Source organism: Cavia porcellus, unplaced genomic scaffold (assembly GCF_034190915.1).
Source record: "Cavia porcellus strain 051 isolate PalLab524CR breed Dunkin Hartley unplaced genomic scaffold, mCavPor4.1 scaffold_27, whole genome shotgun sequence".
Classification (NCBI taxonomy): domain Eukaryota; kingdom Metazoa; phylum Chordata; class Mammalia; order Rodentia; family Caviidae; genus Cavia; species Cavia porcellus.
Genome location: NW_026947510.1, coordinates 32,309,740 through 32,333,004, shown reverse-complemented (window position 1 = coordinate 32,333,004; position 23,265 = coordinate 32,309,740). Strand labels below are relative to the sequence as shown.

General features: G+C 34.5%; 1 protein-coding gene across 1 annotated transcript in view; it reads right to left on the bottom strand.

Annotated features, from left to right (window-relative positions):
• The window catches only part of LOC100728525 (ovostatin), a 65,136-nt gene extending 42,756 nt beyond the window's left edge, over positions 1 to 22,380 (bottom strand). The window contains exons 1-5 of the mRNA XM_063238137.1: positions 22,231 to 22,380; positions 21,449 to 21,632; positions 21,124 to 21,280; positions 7,575 to 7,627; positions 125 to 145 (exon numbers count right to left, since the gene is read on the bottom strand). Of these exons, the coding sequence (XP_063094207.1) occupies positions 125 to 145; positions 7,575 to 7,627; positions 21,124 to 21,280; positions 21,449 to 21,632; positions 22,231 to 22,298 (483 nt within the window). The 5' untranslated portion in view covers positions 22,299 to 22,380. The remainder of the gene's footprint in view (positions 1 to 124; positions 146 to 7,574; positions 7,628 to 21,123; positions 21,281 to 21,448; positions 21,633 to 22,230) is intronic.
• Between the last annotated feature and the right edge of the window lie 885 nt (positions 22,381 to 23,265).

Sequence of the window (23,265 nt, the reverse complement as noted above, 5' to 3'; positions counted from 1 at the left end):
TGTGAACTAAATAATCCTGTAAAAAGTTAAGTAGATCGTCTTTCTCTGTAGACTGTCTTCAGATTTGAGTTTTAGGGCATGCTAAAAACAGAAAAAAAAAAACTTCAAACAGCAGTTATCTTACCGTAAGGGTGATCACTGGATACTGAAATAAAAATAAAATAAAAAGAATGTTAATATATGAATGTAAATGTTAATTGTAAGTCTATTATTGCACAAAGAGACATGTGTTGATAACTTTGAGTAAGTAAACATATTAATTTCTGGCCAAAAGTGTAAATATCTGTTGCCAGTTTTTCTGTCCAGCTCTCACAATTTTCATTTAGTTCTTTTGCATAACATATACTGTCCAGTCTCAGTAATCAAACTTGACCTTCAATCTTGCCCAACAAAGCAAAACATTCTTTAAGATTACTATTAACACCCTCACTGACAAATTCTATGGTCAATCTTCATTCCGACAGCTGCAATATTTTACCCTTGTGACTGGGCTGTTCCTTCATAATACTTCAAACCTTTGATTTCTGGGATATGCATTAATTCATTTTTCTTAGTTTTTTACCATGCCTTATACTCAGCCTTTTCCATAGAATTCAAGTAAGTAGGCAGGCCTTTGCCCTAAGTCTCGTGCTGAGGCTTCTGTCTTTCCTCTCCCTGTCACCTCAATTTGTGCAGCCTCTCAGTTCTGTCATGCACATGATTTGCTTACCATTTCCTAATACACCGTCATAGGACTTTCAAACCGCAAATCAGGATGGAATACATGGTCTAGGAATCTCATGTGAACAGTCTGATAATTTTTAAAATGGTGATCTGGGGTCCTTTGTCCACCCTACAGGTTACTAAGTGCTCCTTTCTATGAGGTGAAATGCCAGCACACTGACAAAATTATATGGCTGCAGGATGCCAATGTGAGTGAGCAGAGGAAGAGTAGTGTCAGAGGCTTTCAGCGAGAACACATTGAAGCCACAAGTACACTGTAGTAGTAGAGAAGGTTCTTGCACCTTTACTTAGACTATTTATTGAAAAGGATATACATGTAGACCAAATCTAATAAGTGGATCATTGGGAGGGGGAAATGGAGGCCGTATGGCTGATCTATATCTCTCCAGCCCCTGGCCCTGCAGGAAGCAGCCATATTGAGAGCATTCCAAAACACAACACAGCAAACAAAAAACAGGAGGATGGAAGGTAAAAGTGTATGAAAACCGAAGACTGAATTCTTGGGTCTAATTCACTATATATCAGCCCCTTTGACCCAGTAACTCTAACCCAAATGATGGGGAATGCTGATTCCTGGTGACACTCACACCTGTGCTCACCAAGGCAAAGAAGCCCCCGCTTGATCAGAGAGGATCATCAGCAAACAAAGACTGAGACTCTTGCATGTACTCCTGCTTGAATGAAATGCTGATTCTTGTGGTCTCTCCACAACAGCCTCTGCTGTCTCCTGCAGATTCCTTGTCAATCCTCACCAAGGGCAAGGAGTGCCCCTCGTACACACTAGGTTGGGAGTGGATATAAGGTCAGGGACTGTGACTTCCAGCAAGAGTGCACTTATATCCCAGGAATCTGAAGTCTCCTGCCTGAGAGTGAATAGAACACCCAATGAATTCCGCCAAAAACTCTTAGAATGAAAAACCAGCTTCCGCAAAGTAGTAGGATACAAAATCAACACAAAAATCAGTAGCATTCTTGTACACCAATAATAAAATCAATAGAGAAATCAGAGAAACAGTATCATGCACAGCAGCATCAAGAAAAATTAAGTATGTAGGAATTAACCTCACCAACGAAGTGAAAGACCTCTACAGAGAAAACTACAGCACTATGAAATAAAGAGGTTGAAGAGGATGTCAGAAAATGGAAAGATGTTCCTTGCTCTTGAATAGAAAAACAAATACTGTTTAAGTAGCCATATACCTAAAACTGTTGTACAATTTCATTGAAATCCCACGAAGATACAGATCTAGAGAAAACAAACCTCAAATTCATAAAGAACCAGAAAAGATCCAGAATAGCAAAAAGCCATCTTGGAAGAGAAGAGCAAAGCAGGAGCCATCATATATCTGATTTTGAATTACACTACAAAGCAACAGTGATAAAAATGGTATGGCCCTGGAACAAAAACAGACATGTAGATCAGTAGAAAAGAAAGGAGGATACAGAAACATTTTCAGACATATTTAGTTATACAATCTTCAATAAAGAGGCAAAAACCATACTTTTGAGTAAAGATAGCCTATTCAACAAATGTTGCTGTGTAAAACAGCTACTTGTAGATGACTGAAGTGTAGTCTATACCTTTCACCATGTATTAATTTAAAACCAAGACACTGAAAACCTAAACGTTAAAACAGAAACATCAAACCTACTGGAAGATAAAATAGGTAAAACACTTGAATTCATAGGTGTGGGCAAGGACTTTCTTAACAGAACTCTAATTGCCCAAGAAATAACAAGCATCAACATACAAGGTTACATTAAATTAAAAACTTCTGGACAGCAAAAGAATCAATTAGTAGAGTGAAGAGACAAACCACAGAATGGAAAAATATTTGCCAGATGTTCATTAGAGGACTAACATCTAGAGTATGTAAAGAAATAAAAACTAGATCTCCCAAAACAAAAGATTCAATCAGGAAATGGGCGAGTGGAAAGGACAGATACTTCTTAGAAGAAAAAGTGCAGATGGCCAACAAACATGAAAAAAGTTTCAACGTTTCTGGTTACTGGAGAAATGAAAATTTAAACAATGTTAATATTTCATCTCTTACCAGAAACAATGGCAATCATCACAAAATAAAAAAAAATAACAAATACTGTTATGAATCTAGTGAAAAGAGAATCCTCCTATATCATTGGTGGGAATGTATACTAGAACAACCATTATAGCACTCAGAATGGGGATTTCTCAAAGAAATATATTAGAACTTCCATTTGACCCAGCTATTCCCCTGGTATCTATCTTGCTAAAAGAGTTAGGGCATCATGTTACAGCAATGCACGTATATTGATATTTACAGCAGCACAATTTATAATAACTAGATCCTAGAAGCAGACTGTGAGCTGACCAACAGATGAACAGGTAAAGCAGATGTGCTACTGATACATAATACACCATATAGTATCTCTCATTTGAGCAAGGTAAAGTATAAAGAGCAAAACAGAAGGGCAACAAGGGAACAGGTCTCTTGCACATGGGGAGGGATCGAGGAAACTGAGGGAGAGAGGAGAGAGCCAGGGGGAGAAGACGTGACAAGATGTAACACAAGGTCAGGTACCAAAGACCTACAATAAAAAAAATTATCATAAATGTGAGCTAAGAATGATAACAACAATAAAATGAAAATAGGGAAAGTGATTTAGAGACAAATGAAGGGAGGTGAGTGGGAAGAGGAAGGAAACTAAAAGAAGAAACAAGATAAAGGCACCTTTTCCTCAAGATGAACGTAAATTTCATGTTGCCAACATCTACTATAAAACAAAATAAAAATACATAGAAAGACTTAAGAACAGGATTCTTACCAAAACCCTTGTGTGAAATTCTTCAAATTAGAAAAATCATACAATTAGTCAAGGCCTTTCTCTGTAGTTATAAATTCATGAAATGGTATGTCCTTGATGAAATATTGACAAGGCATAGAGAGAAGCTCTTATTTTGATTATTTTTTGAGACAGGAATTTGCTATACAGTTCAGGCTGGCCCTGAACTCAACAATTATCTTCCTGCCTCACCTCCCTAGTTCTGGGACTACAGCATGTACCACCACACCCAAATCCTGCTGTATTATTAACCTGAGCATTAAAACAGAGTTTCTCATGGGAGTCCCTCACAGGATGAAAACAAAAGTATTCTCTGTAGGCACCATGACCGGTGGACCATTTGGATTAAATTCTAATTAAAATTGAAGTTAGAATTCGATCCCTTTTATTATCTCTTTGTGATATTTCCAAGATGGCTTTCGTTGTGTTCAACAAGTTGGATTTTTATTGTTTAATTTGTCTAAATTGTACTGAACTTGGGCTGCTTCAAGTGACTAGTATAACATAATTTAGTAAAGTTACTATTATTTTAAGCTGCTTACTTTTTCTGAAACAAGGAATGAAATATAGCTTAATTTGCTCTGGTAACTAATGATTCTGCTTTGAATTTTGCTTAATCAGTCTAAATCTAAGGAAATCATATCTTGATGTGCCTTTCTGTGTTTGGACTCGCTTGAGCCAAGGCCAGCATCTATGAAAAACTGCCCAGTTCTTGTGATATGTTAAAGGAAATATCTGGAATTTCCAATGCAAATGAAACTGTCTGGAAAAAGAAAATGTTTGCATATGTTACAAAGCACTGACTTTAGGGAAGAGAAAGATGCAAACAATAAACAAGTTATAGAAAATGACAGAAAGGAAAGATGTAAGATTTGGGCTGAAGAAATTGCTCATATGTTCTGAGTTTTGGTACATTTGATGAAGAAGAGTCCTGTCACTTCTATATTTTGATTATGTCATCAAATTTGCTATGAATTCTTGATCTCCCAGAAGGCCAGTCTATCCCGAATTATTTAAATAAATAATTGGAGAGTTGTTGAAATAGGGGCAAACTTTAGAACTATTGGCCTAGAAATTGATATCCATATCTTAACTGGGGCCACCACAGAGAATATGATACTAATTTTCATCTCTGCACAAGTGAATGCTGTTTGCTATGTCATAGAACCACCCTCAAAATATTTGCTGCAGTGATATTCTTTTCTGTAACCCATTTGTGACAGTTCATTAATTCTCAATCAGAGTCATTACCATAATCATATTTGGACTTCTTGAAAATCAAAAACAATCAGAAATGGTGGAGGAGCCTAAAAATCAATTATAATTACATTGTAACCTTCTAGATTCAAGAAGCCCTGTGTGTTCCCATGGTCCTTTTGTTCAGAATAATTATTAGACTAGGGGTGTAGTGCAGGGGTAGAGCGTGTACTTCTGTATTGAGTGCTTGCCGCTTTGCTTAGAGAAGATTAATTCTTAAATGAACTCCCACATAGAACCAAAAAGAACAGGAACTGCAAGTTACTTCACAGAGGTAATTTAGGATTTAAATGAGTAAAAGAACTTTTGGCACTCAAATTAGACATCTAAAAGCTAAAGCTGAGCATATAGTCAATAAAATTAGTGTGTGAAGAGGTGTTAAGAGGAAGAGCATTACAGGAGAAGATGCCTTGCGTTTGTAGGATGAGGGTGATTTGAAGGAAGGAAGGAAGGAACTCTGAAAGCTCAGTGAACTTTAATGAAATTGCTCAGTCAGTAGATTGACATGAGAGATCATAATGGGAATTGCTAGTTCTAACATGTTTGCTTCTAAAATACATGAATAATAAGTCAGGTATCCTGCTGCAGACATTGTTGACTCTCCTTAGCCACAGTTCACTGTCTTTTGAGCATTTTCCTATTACCACTTTTTAAAAACTGGATTTCTGCCTCTTGCCTAAATTGTTTTAGATGATCAGCATCATCTAATTGCTACTCCCCTGACTGCAGATCAGCAACAATGAAGGAACTCCTCGACATTTCCCTGAGGAACAGTGATTTTCTATAAGAATCAACAACACTTTTCTTCTTTTAGTAGCTCTGTGTAAATAAGAATTAAAATGTGTTATGTACATGGATCAACTCCCACAATAGATATAATTATTACATACTGCAAACATGCACTGATGAAAATTAAAAGAACAAATTAAGAGGATCTAGATCACCACTTTCCTCACTGTCCTCCTTGTTCTGTACACAGAGTGCTCCATTCTGAGTAACTCTAACTCAAATGCCTTCATGATGGGATGTGAAGCCCCCTTTCTAGCTTTTCACCACATTCCTTGCAATAGACACTTCAGCAAAGCTAAGTCTTTACATTTCAGTTTCTTAAATCCCCTTATTCTCTACCCATGTATTTTTGCTATCATTTTCCTCTCCTCATAGGAATCTCTTCCTTTCCCTAAATTGAGCATCAGATCATCTTTATTTTCTGAGTCTCTTAGTTTCATCTGTCCATGGTAACTGTAGCAGACATGGCCAATGTAACACACTCACGTTGCTTTGACTGGTTCTTGACACCTGGTCTCATTTTCCTGTGTTCTGCCCTAAATAACTTTTATCAGCAAACTTCCTGTGAGGCAGGTCCTAGGGCCTCTTGACAAGTTCCAGGTCAGGAGAGAAGGTTTACTTGTACCTTGAAGGCTAACTGTAAACAAAGCTGCCTAGCATTTGAATATGAAAATCCAGTTTCTTTTCTAAAATTGGAGCAAACTCTGTATTGTAAGTTTTGTTCTGCAGCTCCCGACCCATTGGGGTGACTACTTAACTTGACTCATGTTTGACTTTTTCTTGCATCTGTTCTATTTATTCCCTTTCCCCCTCACTTGCTGGTTCCTTCTGCAGCATTTTCTTAAGAATTCACTTTTTCATATTTTTTTTTTGCCTCTGAATCTCATTCTGGGGAAGTCAACCTGAGACAATGTATCTGTTTTGCATAATGCTTTCATTCAATCTTTATTAGCTCATTTATGTTATTATAAAATATTCACTCTGTATAATAGTTTCTCATTCACTCAATACACAATTATGAGTTTACTATCTTCCATGTTCTGTTCTTTTAGATGTCAAAGACATAGTGATATATCCTACATATATATATATATATATATATATATATATATATATATATGTTTGTTTTGAGGCAGATTCTTGCTGTGTAAGTACATGTTGGCCTCAAACTCATGGAAATGCTCCTGCCTCAGTCTCACTTATGCTGGTTTTATAGACATTTGTCACCACACATGGCTCTGCATGTACTTAAGATTGAACCCCATTTCTGCCTTGAGCCACCTCCCCAATTCCTTGCTTTTTTAATTTTAAAGAGGGTAAAATTAAACACAACAAAATAACAAAACAGAATATAAGAAAGCAATGTAACAGACATAAATTTCAAAGCAAGAAAATCAGAGATCTTCACTATCTATCATATTGTCTCTTGTTTTCTTCCAAATAGTTGTCCATGTCTTCACATACACAGAATTCACATGAAACAACATAGTATAGAACTGATCTGAACAAGATGAGGAAGGCATTTTAGGTCTTCAAGATCAGGAAATAGGGAAGTCAACAATGGCTATCATTGCATCTCTCATTCTCTTCAAAATTTGATATCACTTTTATTTTGCTAATTTATTTTATTTCCCGACTACCTCTCTTCTAACAATCATTTTTAGAGCAGGAAGGGTATCTTTTCTGACTTTCAATCAGTTACTCTAGTACAATGCTTTATAATGGTAGAGGTATGGTAAATTGAAGACTAGTGATTGGAACATACAAGTAATTGGAAAATATGTTTTACTTTCTTGACCACATAGAAAGAAAGAGAAGAAAGAAACAAAATTTTGAGTCTAAGTGAGGAACACAAGGGATTCTAGACTAACAGGAACATAGCCCAGAATTTAGACTAGCCTGTCTCATTTTCACAGGCTAATTGTGTGCTTTAAGTAACAAAGTAGTGCATGAAAATAAATATATGTCCAGCTGTGACTTACCACTTCCTCAACAGGCTTCAAATCATCATCCATAGACACAACTCGAAACAACACTGGAGAAAGAAATAGACATGATGTAAAGATGTATTTTTATCTTTTGTGTCATAACAACTTTCTTACTAACTGTATTAACCTAGACTAGTCAGAAATCAGTTTGTTGCAATTGGTGACAGTAATTGCAGGCATATCTGATATAATCCATAGATGCAGTGGTTACTGTGATTAGGCTGCTGAAAAAATATTCATTGAAAGAACTTCTTGTGATAGTTTTACTTTATTTATACTTTCTCTTCCTATCAATCATCATAAAATGTGTCCAAGGCAACTAATCACTTCTTTAAAGTAGGAACAGCAGGAGATGTGGAGTAGATAAATTGGCTCCTAAAATAATTCATAGAAATTTTGTGTGCATTTCATTTAATGCATCTTTTTTTTTTTTTGCTCAAGCAAATTGACTACTTCCTAATCTTTCACTGTCAGCATCTGCAGTCATCTATATGTTCACTCTCATTATTTTCTAGCTATATCCTTACCTGTGTGTCAGTTCTCAGCCAGGTGGCTTTGGCCTAGTCCACGTAACTGTCAGAAAAATTAATTCCCTTGTAAGGATATTTGCCTGTGTCCCTATTTTTCTCAGAGAATTCTCTCCATGTCATTTGTGCTCTGAGACTCTTTCCCTCTGAGTCTCTCTAGTGATGACTGTGTTTATCCTGCATGACTCAAATAAGTGAAATAAGCAACTTCCTGACATCGTAACTGTCATCAATATTTTCTTTGCATTTTCATTGAAATCAGTTTTGGTTTAGATGTCATGAGCTCCCAAAATATTATGTAAATAGTTGTCCTAATTATATTATACATAGAATTTTACTGGGATAATAGTGTTCTTTTCCACAAGTTAAAGATGTCATGAGTCACTATCACATGCTGTATGTTTTAGTTTTCCTTTAAAAGAGAATAAAAATTCTTAAATTTGTCACAACACCATAACTATTACACTTTAGAGGAAAACAAGCCATTCAATGGTGGTAATACCATCTATGTGCATATGTTACCATTCTTTTATGTGTACTTTTTAGAGTCCTTTAGTGTTCAATTTTGTTGATCTTACTATTCTAGACTATTGATTCTCTTAGCTTCCATTTATTTATTCACACCTTAATTTAAAAACATCTTTATTGATAATCCATTTTCTCATTCTACTTATATGTGTGTGCATGTGCAATGTCAAATAGTAAAAATAAAATAGAAGCATGTTCTCAGAATATTTCAAGAGAGTAATACGGTTGGTTGAGAAATCCTGATCTCAGCAAATCTCATGGTTTTCAAGATATTGTTTGTTAATTATACCCAAGATTCATGTCTCCAACCCTTTCATCCTACATAAGAATTCACCTAAGTTGACAAGTCTAAGTGTTTAAAAACAGCTCACACTTGTGAACTCTTGGTTTGCTCCATCAAGCTTACTTTTGTCCTACTAATTGTCATTTTATTAGTTCATTTTTATCATTACAGGTAATCAAGCCAGAGACAGTGGACTCTTAATCTTTCCCCTTTCTATACCTTAAAAACACTTTACTAACTCTTTTTCCAAAGTAACTTTCCCCATCCTATGCTGTACAAACTCACTTTATTCACATCTCTGCTTAATTATCTTGAAACATTTTTTCCCTCTGGTCCTAATCTACCCACTCCTCTAGTTCTGTCATTTCTCATTTACCCCAATTTATCAACCTCTTTTATTTGACTGCCTACTGGATCTATGCCATTGCGGTTGCCTTGATCTGGTTAATCCTATGATCAGCAGATGGAGGATTAAACTTGATCTTGTTTTTTCTCTGATGAAAATTTCCCATTCCACAAGGCAGTATCTTCATAACTCAGCAACTAACATGTACTTTCTGGAAATTCCTGGCCTGCCCGTGCCTGTAGTCTCCTACCCAGCTGCTCCTGGCTGTGCCACCTAACCCAGCATAGTGTATCTCTGCCCAGCCATTCTGCTGTTTCATCTTAACCTTTCCATAGCTGTGGAAAGGTTTCTATTGCTGTGAAAATTTCAGCCTTTTCTCTTCCATATGAGGGGACAGTTTTCTTTATTACCTTACCACTGAATGTCTGGAAGCCCCTACTTTAATTTGCCAAAACACAAGTGAAATCCGTTTTTTTGAATATTTTGTATTTTTATTAAGTCAATTACTATTTTACTCTGAATGTACTTCCCTATATCTCTACCAGCATAATTTTTGCTACCCACTTTTCTACTATACAACAGCTAACAACACACTTACAGATAGTTTTTTCAGACTTCTTAATCTGTTTCTTGCTTAGGGAGTTTTTACTGCGTATCACCTTTATATTGCTATGGTAGATCAGAGTACCTAGCACATGGCAAGTTTGTTGCTTGAACTGATTTTTTTCAGCCATGTTAAAACTGGAGCATTCCTTTTTTTTTTCTTTTAAGCCACAACATCCTCTGTTGCTTATTTGTAGGGAGATTTTAATGGGTTAAGAATCAATATTTCTTATAATGGTAACTGATATTTTAATTTTATCTTCCATAGTTTAATGTGTAATAACACATGCTTGATAATAAATTAAGAAATATCCCCATACATAAATAAGTTAAAAAATAGATCCTAAAAGTGTGTCTTGTCTGTGTAGTCTCCATGTAGCATCTTCTTAAGTATACTTTACCTGTTTTCAAAATTGATATGTATTAAAACATTTGTTTTACAATTTTGTCAGCCCCAGGATATATTTATTATATTTATAATATTAGATCATGTACAGGAAGGCTTATCAACAGAACTCTCTTTATTATATGATATGTATTCTCAAAATTTTCAATCTAAAATTTAGTTTTTTATGAGTTACTAAATTAAAAAATGGCATGTATTTCTTGGTGCTATTCAAAGGCTTTTTTGCCCACTTAGTTATAAATTAAATAATTGTTTAATATGCAGCCTTTTTGTTTTTAAACTTGCTAAAACTATGACCATTTGGTCAGCTTAAAAATTTAAGGAGATATATTCATTAGCTATCATTATATACACAGCAATTTTCAAAATAAATTTTCTCGTATTCTTTCAAAATCATATATTTATTTTAGATGCTAGGATTATGAGTGATTTCTTTATTTCCAAGATTAATTTTAAACCTATTGTTTATGCTTAACACAGACATCTTTGAGGACAAATGTGCAGTCCACAACTCTCTTGTCTGGACCAGTTTTGCCAACCCCTCATTCCCTCACAAAGGGGATGAATTTGTAACAACCCACTGGCTCTGTGTGTTCTTGTATCCTGGTCGGGGCACCTGGATACTTGATCCAAACTGGGCAAAGTCATGTAATTTAAGAGCACATAACTCACATATGCTTCTAGTAAACTAATTTTCATACTTACACTAAATTATCAAATAGGAAAATAATTTATTTCTTCATAGGACAGTGGTGGTTGTCAGTGTAAAAAATAAATTCATTAGTTTCTTTCCTAGACAATAGGAGCTTTCATATTTTCTGTGGGCTAGAAAATAAATTAAAGTAATTTGTCCTTTCTTCTATTTCAGGAGCTTAAAACATCTTTCAGATTCTTGGTAATCATTTTTCCTCTAGCCCGATAGCTTCATAAATTTATATATGTGCATAAACTTTAAGAAACAAACTTAAAATTAGTTGTAATGTTCAATGGCAATGTTTTATTTTTCGAAGTCTTTTTTCTTGCAGAGTAAATGCTTTAAACAAATATAATAAAGCTTTTACTGGAGAATTTCAGTGAACAAGAAGTTTGTGTTGATTATTTTCAGGTAGAACCTTGCAATCTGAAATCATACTAAATGAAACCTAATTCAGATTTCTTAAGCACTACTACAAGATCATTGCCCACAAGACAGCAAACGAGTTGACAGCCCTAACCTTCTTTCTGCTAAGTTACATTGTACAGCTTTACTTTGCTATCAAGCAAATTTGGGCAAAAGTGCTCATAACACTCAGAAAGAGCCAGTTAAATAAGTATCTAACTTTCAGCCATGCAAGTCATTCTAATTAAAGACTTCTTCAATGGCAGTAAAATACTTTCATGTATGATTTGCTTCCTATAAAGCTAGAAAACACAATGTTAGAAAGTGTATCTAGATAATCTGCAAGTCTTTTCTTGAAAGTTTCAAATGATTTAATTAGAGTAACTTGTCAACAGCTTCTTGTAAAATTTTTAGCCTGCGCTGATGTCATCTAACCTGTCATTTCTCAGAATGTGAGAAAGAAGCGGTGCACAGGTGTGAAGATGGTGTCAATAGGAAGCTGCCACAAAGCAAGTATGTGCTGTGGTTTTAGCATGACATAGTATCACAGCATGTTTTTATAAAGAAGAGGACAAGACAGAAAGAAGAAGAAGGAGAATGATAATGACAAAGGAGGATGAGGAGGAGAGAGCGAGAGGAGGAGAAAGGAGGAAGGGAAGAAGGAGTGGTACTGAGTTAGGTGCAGTGGTGCAATCCTGCAGTCTGAGGCTTCTGGAAATTTCAGGCAGAAGAACTGCTCCTGATTTGGGAAATTTAGCAAGACCCTGTCTCAAAAATAAGAAATAAAAAGATCTGAGCATGCAGCTCAATGTGAAGTCCCTGAGTCGAAAGACGAGTGCATCCATCTCTCTAAATGCACAATGTTAGGTAAAGTATGAATTATTGCAAATTGCATCTCAGACAAAAACTATCAGTTTTCTTAAGAAATGAACATTCCTCAACAATGTGTTCCATCATTAAATTTCTGCACTATATTGTTTCCCTTTGTTCACATAGGCCTTTTACTAGAAAGTGAATGGGATAAGAAAAAGAAAGAAATGTTGTTTTAAATTAAGAATTTATATTTCTGATGCCCTAGGACAGTGGTGAAGGGGAGAGGACCATGAATTCGGGCACCTTTCTTTCTCTCTTGCCCTAGGACACTGTAACGTCATGCTTCTCCATTGTCCTGGTAAGGCAGAGCCTGTGCAAGAAGTGTAAGTTCTTGCTCCTTCCTTCCTCTGTCGCACTGGGAAGGTGGGGCCAGTGAGAGGAGTATGTTTGTGCTCATCCATTGCCCTAGGACAGAGAAACTATTGAGAAAACTGGAAGTTTGTGCTCCCTACTTCATTCATGACCCTAGGATGGGAGAGCTGGTGGGCAGAATGTAGGTTTGTTCTCCTTCCTTCCTCCGTTGGCACTGGGATGGCAATCCCCATGAGAAAAGTGTAAGTTTGTGCTTCTTTCTTTCTTTCTTTCTTTCTCCATTTCCCCATGAAGATGGCGCCAGTGAGAAAAGACATCTGGAAGAAGAGGCACCTCCTAGGAAAGCTTCTACGTCAGTGAAAAGGCTATCTAACATTAGAAATCTAAAAGCATGAACATTAGAAATCTAAAAGTGTGAATACAGAAAACAAAATAAAATATAAAATGGAAAATGACAAGATGAAGAAACAAAATGAAATCCCAAACTCCTAGCCCACCCAGGACAAGTCCAGAACACAAAGAGATAGAAAAATCTAAAGCCAATAAATGAAACTTTCTGAAATGATAGCAGTAGAAAAGAATAAAGTAATGGAAGGAGCCATAGAAGAAATAATCTCTGATGTAAAAGGAAATGACTATTAAAATAAAATACATTAAAGCAGACATAGTTACGCAAACAGAGAAGCTAAGGAAAATGATGGAAATCATGAATGCCAAACATAGACACGTAACGAAATCAATGAAACAGATCCAAACAGTAATGCAGGAAGTTATAAACTCTATTGAAAGTATATGCAGCAGACTGACTGAACATGAGGCTAGGATATCAGATATAGAAGACAGGAAAATGACTAACAACCAGGAAAAGAAAAGTATCTTTTAAAATCATAAGACACCATGAAAAATCAATTCAACAGCTATAGAATGTAGCAAAGTAGAACAATATAAAGTTGCTTGGGATCAGAGAAAAAACAAGAAGCAGCACAAAAACCATTAAAAACATCTTCACAGAAACATTTCTCAAACATGGATAAAGAATTTCACATATAAATAAATGAAGCATATAGAACTCCAAATAGCCATGGTCAAAATAAATCTGCAACAAGGCATATCATAATGAAGATTAAAAAAATTCAGCACAAGGACAAAATATTAAAAGCAGCTAGAGAAAAGACACATATAATCTATTAAGGAAAGCCCCTAAGAATCAGAGCAAACTTCTCAAGGCAATCACTCAAATCAAGAAAGGCTTTGCGTGAAGTATTTCAAACCCTAAAGGAAAACAATCTTCAACCAAGATGGATGCACCTTGCAAAACTGTCTTTCAAAATTGATGGAAAAATAAGATGCTTCTATGACAAAGAACAAGTGAAGAAATTTATGACCACCAAACCAGCTCTACAAAATACTTTGAAAGATATATTAGAAAGAGATAACTAAGGCCACAAACACAGAAACACCAATAGAAAGAAGCCACCAGGTAGAGTAAGCAATTAAACAGAGCAGAAAGATAGGGAACAAAAAACAGGGAAACAACATGAAAAAGAAAAGTCAATGATTATTAGTTACAACTATCAATGTAAATGGTCTCAAGTCACCAATCAAAAGAAATAAGTTGGCAGAGTGGATCAAGAAGCAAGACACTACAATACGCTGCATTCCAGAAGCACATTTAACTTAAGAAATTCATAAACTGAAAGACAAAGGATACCACAGTAAAAACCAAGGATAGCTCTTCTATTTGTAGACAATACAAACTTTAAGCTAAAACTGATTGAAAGAGACAAAGAAGATCACTGTGTATTTGTTAAGGGAAAATTCTAAGAAAAAGTGGTAACAGTCACAAATATTTAAGCAACAAACACAGGTCCATCCAACTTCATAAAACAAATATTAACAGACATGAAAAACCAAATTAACACTAACACAATTGTACCTGAGGATCTTAGTACCCCTCTCTCACAAATGGACAGATCAATTAGGTGAAAAAATCAACACAGAAAGGTTAGATATACCAAGCTTATGAGCAAATGAAGTTGATAGACGTCTACAGCGTGCTCCAACACAAAACATCAGAATACGCATTCTTCTCAGCTGCATGAGGAATATTATTCAAAATATATTAGGTGACAATATACATTTAAGTGAATGTAGAGGAACTGAAATGATCCCACACATAATTTCTGACCATAGTACAATGAAACTGGATATCAGTGACAAAGGAAATCACAGAAGTATGTTAGCACATGGAAATTAAACAATACCCTTCTGAACAACCAATGGGTCACAGAGGAAATTAAAGAGAAAATAAAACCATCTATACAATTAAACAATAATGGTGATCCAGCCTACCAAAACTTATAAGAGGCAATGAAAGCAGTTCTATGAGAGAAATTTATAGTGATGAACTCATATATCAGGCAAACAGAGTCAGCTCAAATCAATAATCTAATGTTTAACTCAAAAAACTTCTAGAAAAAGAACAGTTAAACTCAAAGCTCATATGAGGAGGGAAATTATAAAGAGCGTAAATCAATGCAATAGAGACTAAGAAAACAATACCAAAATGAATCTAAAAGTTGGTTCTTTAAAAGAATAAATAAAATTAACAAGCCATTATCCAATGTCATCAAGAAGAGAGAAAGAAAAATACAGATTCAAGCAATTAGGAATGAAAAGGGTAAAATCACAACGAATCCTAAAGAAATCCAGGGAATTACCAATACCTATTATTCTATATTCCTATAATCCTATATTCTAATAAGATGAAAAACAGAGAAGAAATGGACAGATTCCTAGAGACAACTGAATTGTCAAGAAGATATAAAAATTCTAATAATCTAAGTAATCAGCCAATAAAATTGAAAATGTAATTAAAAATTTACCAACAAAGAAAAGCCCAGGCTCTGAAGGATTCACTGTTGTATTTTACAAGAAATTTAGAGAAGAATTAATGTCACTAATGCTGAAACCTTTAAAGAAATTGAAAGGGAAGCAGTACTTCCAAAATCATCCCTGGAAGCAAGTATTACCCTGATTCCAAAACCGGAGAAGAATCCAATCAAGAAAGAAAGCTAAAGTCAATTTCCCTAATGAACACTGATGCAAAAATTCTTAGTAAGACGCTGGCAAACAAAATGCAGCAAATCTTCAAGATGATTGTACACCACGACCAAGTAGGATTCATCCCAGGGATGCAGGAATGGTTCAACATACACAAATCAATAAATGTAATGCACCACATTAATATTAACAGAATCAAAGACAAAAGTCACATGATCATCTTAATAGATGTAGAAAAAGAATTTGACACAGTTCAATAGTCATTCATAGTAAAAATCCTAAAGAAAATTGGAACAGATGCTATTTTTTTAATCTTATAAAAGCCATCTATGAAAATCCAATAGGTAGTATCATATTAAATGGTCAAACAGTGGAAACTTTAATTCTCCAATTTAAAATAAATTATTTCCCAAGGGAAAATAGCTTGATTGGATTTGTTTTCTCTTTGAGTTGGGTATTTTTACATTCACTGGTTTTCTTTATAAAACTATTTAGATTTTCCCTCTTTGTTAAATTACAGTATATTTTCTAGATTGAAAAGTAGAATATTATAATATTACTAACAGGTTTATGTTACACATAATTCCAAAGGTTTCAAAGAGCCTTGATACAAAATCACTTTATATTCTGGAGAAGTTTATAATAAAGTTTTATTAGTAATAAAAAGTGAAAACTTTTACTGTGAAATCAGGAACAAGACAAAGATGTCCCTTATCACTATTCCTATTCAATGTAGTTCTGGAAACATTAGCCTGAGCAGATTATTAGAGCCAGAGCAATTAGAAAAGAGAAAAAAAAAAGATAAAAAGGAATAAGTTAAATTATTATTTGCAGATGACATGGTACTCTACATAGAAGACTTCAAAAACTCCATTAAAAAACTTGAGGATTGAATATTCAAATTCAGTAGTGCAGTGGGCTATAAAGTCAACACTCAAAAATCAGTAGCATTTCTCTACACAAGCAACAAACACACGGAGAAACGTTAGAGAAAGCACACCCTTCATGATAGCATCTGAATAAATGAAATACTTAGAAATCAATCTAACAAAGGATGAAAAAGATCTGTACAGTGGAAATTACTGTACTCTTAAAACAAGAGATAGAGAATATCAGAAAACGGAAATATATCCTTTACTCTTAGATAGAAAGGACCAACCTTGTGAAAATGACCATACTCCCAAAACTGCTATGTAGATTTAATGAGATTCTAATCAAAATACCAGCCAGCATATCTTACGGATCTAGAGAAAACATTCTTAAAATTCATTTAGAACCAGAAAAGATATAGAATAGCAAAAGCAATTCTGGGCAATAAAGTCAAGTTAGGGGCTTTATAATCCCAGAGCTCACATTGTACTATAAAGCTACTGTGATAAAATCAAGATGGCATTGGAAACAAAAATAAAAACAGAAAAACAGGTCTGAGGATTAGTAAAGAACAGAACAGGAGACACAAATGCAACATCCAACACACTCAGCTACCTTATCTTTGATAAAGGAGTCAAACATTTTCTTTGGAAGAAAGATAGTCTCTCCAGTAAACACAGCCGGAAAAACCGGTTTTCCACATGCCTAAGTCTAAAAGTAGACCCATAGCTATCACCAGGCACTAAAATATACTCAAATAGGAACAAAGATTTGAATACTAAAACAAAAAGAATAAATTTACTGGAGGAGAAAATGGACAGAAATCTCAAAGACATAGGCGTAGGAAGAAACTTCACAAACAAAACCCACACTGCAAGGGAAATCATATCAACAATCAACAAATGGAATTCACTTTATTAAAGGCTTATACATAGCAAAAGAAATAATCAAAGGATTGAAAAGACAACTACTATAATGGGAAAAAATTATAGCCTTTTGTCCCACAGACAAAGGACTTATATCTAGAACACATAAAGAAATGAAAAAAATCAGACTCCCAAATTCAAAGGCCCAGTGCAGAAATGGGCATCTGAGATGAATACACAGTTCTCAGGTAAAGAAACACAAATGAAAAATAAATACATGAAATAATGTTCAACATCATTAGTCATTTGAGAGATGCAAATTAAAACACCACAGACTCCACTTCACCCTAGAAAGAAGGGATAACATCAAAAAATCAACCAATAAGTGCTGGAGGGACTGTAGGGAAATTGGAATTGTAGACTGTTGGTGGGAATGTAGACACTCTTGGTGGGGATTGTAGACTGGTGCAACAACTGTGAAGATCAGTGTGGAGATTCCTGAAAAAACTAGGACTAGTAGTTCTATTTGAACTAGCTATTCTCCTTCTGGGTATCTTCCCAGAAGAATTAAAAACATCATACCAGAGCAATATATGTGCATCCATGTATATAGCAGCACAATTTATAATAGTGAAATCTTTGAGACAAGTCACATGCTTATCAGTTGAGGAATGGATAAAAAAGATGCTGGATTTAAAAAATGCAGTGGGATACTACTCAGTCATAAAAAGAATAAAGTGGAGACTTTTATGGATAAATAGATGCAACTTGAGACCATACTCATAAGTGAAATAAATCAAATCCATATGTGTAAACATCATATTGTCTCACTAGTATGAGAATCTGAATGAATAATAAGATCCAAAGTGTACAACAGATATTATGAATTGGGAAGAAACTGTTTAAAAGAAAAGATAAATTGTGATGAGGGAAAGGAGAAAGGAAGAAAGGGAAAAAGAAAAAAAATATGTATATACAAGCTAGTTAAGATAGTTACATAGCTAGTTTCTCTTAGTTCATGGAAAAGATAGCTTTGTGCTAATATTGTTTCAGCAAGATATCATGCCTATACGTTGTACTCTGAATTACTACTAGGAAAGCAACAATATGCATTGTATCAACTATTATAATTGCCCTACCACTGTTTTGAAACTCAGTTTCACTGTTACGTTTATCTTTTTCTCTTTAAAATTAAATAATAATAAAAAAGAATTTATATTTCTATGCCCTTTGTAGTAAATAGCATCATCCTTCCAACCTCTGTCATCTCAAGGTCTTCTTCAGAAGAATTCTAGGAATTCCTTGGGAATTTGCTTGTGTTTGCCACATATAATCCTCTTCCTGAGCACACAGATACATTCATCATGTTGGTTTAACAATTCCAGACTTGTGAAACCAAGGGATACTTGTGTCTTTTTCTCATGATTCAGTTCTCTGTGGTGCCCCAGTACTGATCTGAACAACCTGTTTGTCACTACCCTGAAGTAAAGGAAAGAGGAAATGATAGAGAGAGTCAAAGAAGGGCATGGAAGTGTCTCTATGGCACAGTTTCTGCTGCTCCATCAAGTATTTCTCACTACCTTTGTTTGGCATTCTTCGAAATAACAGTAGTGCTGATGATTTTCATCATCTAGAGCTCACTCAAACCTGCCTCACTGGTCAAGTTCTTCCCAATGAGTTGGTGCCCAAAGCATCTTCCCTTATATTAGAGCTTTTCAAAGTGTGCCTACTTATGACAATTATTTTTAAAGACAGATTTTAAAGTTACCCTTCCCATAGAGTAATATAAAATTTAACAAGCTTTTCAAGTAGTTTTACCCACTGAAACTTGAGAACCATTGAAATTTCTCTGGTCTTTGTGATAGTGGAGAGAAAAAATTAGACATAAATAGTTATTATGTTGGAAGTGTCTTCATCTATTTAAAAATATATTCAGGTTTATGTTTTATGAATGTACCAGAGAGGCATTTAGGGGTGACGAAGCATGTTCGGGGGACAATAAAATGGTATTACAGTTGGCTGACCATTTTTATCTGTAGCTCCTACATTCTCAGGTTCAGCTAACAGTGAACAAACGTTTTCACAAATGAAAAAATTGAGTCAGTACTGAAGAAATATAGACTTTTTTTGTTATTCCTTGAGCAAGACAGTAAACTAATTGCATAACATTTGCAGAATATTAGGTTTATAAGTAGTATAAAATGATTTAAAGTGTATGGACAATTTGCATAGGTCTTTGCAAACAGTACCATTTCATGCAAGGGACTAGAACATGAACACATTTGGTGTCAGCAGGAGTCCTGAAACCAATCTCCCGTAGATACAGAGGGCAGTTTTATTTTTCCTGATATGCTTTTGGTTTTCAGTGTTGGGAATAGAATTCAGTGCTTCCTGTGTGCTAGCCAGATGCTACTCTTGATTTATACCTTCAGCCCTTTTAAAATACACTTAAGAAAACTAGACTATTTTGAAGAAGATATGTAACTATTAAAATATTTTGTGATTAAGTTAAGAAATGTGTTTCTAAACTGATTGAGAAAAATTTAAGAGAATATTTCATTAAATCAAGAAATATATTTCTAAACTTGCATGAGAATAGTTTAATAACATGATTCATTGAACTTCAAAAATGTATGAATGCAAGAGATTTTTCTAAGATGTATATAAAAATATATATGTCACCATATACTATTTTGCACATAAATTTAAGTCTCAATTTATTAGTGTGGCTATCTTTATATTTCAGATAGTTCTAGGAATATGCAAATAAAGCTAAAGATTGATTGAAAAAATCGGTCATGTCCCATGTCAAAAGAATCATATTTTTTGTTTTGTCCATTTTAGTTTTCAAAAAAAAAGCCTATCTTAATAGTAGGAACATAGAAAGCCATTTGATTTATTTTGTTTAAAACTTTCCTCTTTGTTTTCATGTGCATTCCTGTCCAAACACATGGCACTTCTCATCAGAAGTATTGCAAAGAGCTACTGATGGTGACAGAAACATCCTTTGTACTTAAACAATACACACAGATTACTCAGAACAATCTTCAGACTGTTGTGCTATGACCTAATTCCCAGATCTGTAATGACTCTTCATAAATTACTTAATTGCATGAATGCCCTCTCTGCCCCAGCATGCAGGAATTTTCTTTAATTCTTTTATTCATCACATTTTCCTTCTTTCCGTGTGATTCTCCACCCCAAAAAGTTCACTTCACATTTTAAGATATTATTTTTAATCAATTCTGCCTCTATGCCTTTTCATATTCCATTTACCTCGCACAAGATCTTTCTTTTGACTGTTATAATTTATACTCACTACTCTTTCCAAATGTAGGAGGTGAGAACAGGCATTTCAACTCAATTAAAAATCACATACTGTTTATTCTGTCACTGGAACATTCTCTAGCCATTAGCTATATCTCTTGACATACTATTCACCTACTCTGATGTTGTTTTATATCTAATTTAAAGATTAGCTACTAAATTTGCATAAACTAAAATTTCATGATTCCCCAGGTTAATATCGGTATCATTCAACTATTAAGGAGCTCTTTAAAAATACATTTTTTGAGGCTTTCTACATAGTTCAGGAAATAAAACCTCTAGGATTCATATAATATAGACTTTTACTTTGTATTTTTAAAGCAAGGTTTCCAATATGTTTTAATATAACAAAATACTGTGATTCTAATGTAGTAAGTAGAGGCTACTTAAATATCCAATAAGTGATCTTAGTTGAGAATAAAAACTGTAGGTAGACATACCATCCTGTGCAGGCTTGTAGATGGGTTTATCTGTCTGTACAAAGACCACATTCTCCTTGGGCCTGATGGCCACAGATCTTCTCTCTTCCAAGTGGACAGTTGCTCCTTTAGCAGAGAATGTGATGAAAGCAAGTGGGTCTGATCTGGCTCGAGGAACCTGGGATGTCACAAGATATTTTATGAAACTGATGCTTTCTTAAGAAATCATCAGTCTCATAACATCATACAAATTATCAAAATGGCTCTTTGTTAACAGTCAGTTAAGTGGTTGGCTTTCATGTACCTGCAATATGCCTTTTAACAGTAAGCAGAATAAAATATTTACCTCAAAACTGGTGCATTTGAAGAAATTTTCTCCTGTAACATTCTCTTCAAATATTTTGGTTACGATCTCTCCGTAGTTGAGGAAGACAGTCAAAACAACAGATTCAGTCAGATTGGAAAGCTGGGCACAAGCTGTAGTCAAAGAGCTTTCTTGTAGAACACTGGGGACCAGCAGAACATATTGCCTGCAGAATTTAAGCAAAAACATTAAAACTGAAGTTGTTAAAGACATGATTAGCTTATTATCAACTGTTTTGTTAGTCAAAGAGTTTTAGAATTTAAGAAAAGTGAATTATTTCCTGATGTTAGAAATATATATAAAGACAAATCTTAGGACTTGAATTGCACAAAGCAGAAGATGCTGCCTTATGAAATGAACTTTGTAGCTCCAACATAAAGTATGCCATTTACAAAGAAGCATCTTTATAGAATGCTTTTGCCCCTGAACTAGTTAACATGCACCTTCGATTTCATATTTGCGTACTATTCGTCCGTGTTCATTCTTCAGTAGATGCCGCATGCATTTTTCCGGAACATAAGTACACAGCACTGTTCTAAACTCTTAATCAGCGTCTCTTCTAGGCAGAGATAATGTTGCCATCCAAATTTGAACTATGTTGCACAAATTAAGACATTCTGGATTACATTGTGCAGTGACAATATTTTTAAACTCATTTAAATATTATTTAAAATCACTACAGTAAAAGAGCAATAAGTTTTAAGTTTTAATAGCAAGTTCTATTTTATTCTAGCTGTAGTAATGCAACCTATGAAATCACTTACTCTTTTGGAGACTGAGAAAGAGACAGATGAAAAAGAAAACAAGCAAGAAGTGATTGCATCCACTTCATGGTCCAAATAGATGAGCAAGTCAGCTGATAGACTCTGCTTACAGAATCTATGTGGATAAGTCAGTGTGCAGAGACTCCAGACATTCTTCCTTTCGAGAGAAGCCAACAGTGGAACTATATATCCTTGTGGGTGATTTTGCAACCACTTCCTGAATAATTCATAAAGTGCCACACACATAACCTAATTGGATGTATCCTTTGTATTTTAGTTGCCTCCCAGTCCTCCTGCCTATTATCTGTTCATAGGTGTGTCACTGAGTCATCATCTCATTTACAAAAAATTTTGAGTCAGTACTTCCTGGATTTAATAGATGACATGCATGAGTGAATCTTTCAAGCACAAACTAAACTTCAATAAATTCAATTATTACCAATGAATTAGTGTTTTACTAAGCCATTATTTTGTAGTTTAGAATTAAGTCTGTGTTGAAAATACAGTATACATTTCTGATTGATAGGTAATAGTTTCAAAGAGTTATTATAATGAAATCATTTAAAATAATAGAAAAAGATTGAAAAAATGCAAATATCATGTATATTTTTATTAACTATTGATGTTGTGTTTTCTGTATATTATACATAATTTTACATGCCAAATAATTACTTTTAATTCTAAATCAAGAGGAAATAACTTCTCAGAATTTTAGTATAATGGTAAAAATAACTAATAAAATTTTATTATCAATGTATCTAATGTTATGATTTTGAATATGAAATCTTTTTGTTCCAAAAAATTTATAAATGTAGCAAAATGCCAAATAAATAGCACTTATTAATGTATTTGGCAAGATAAGTTGTCATATTAAAGATACAGTTACCTTGTTACCTTACTGTAGTCGTGGAAATTCACCTTTGGAGGGCTAGGGGTGTGGTTCAGTAGTAAAGTTCTTTCCTTGATACACAAGGCCCAGGGCTCAATTTCTAGCACCACCAAAGCAAAAAAATTAAATTCACCTTTGGAAATATA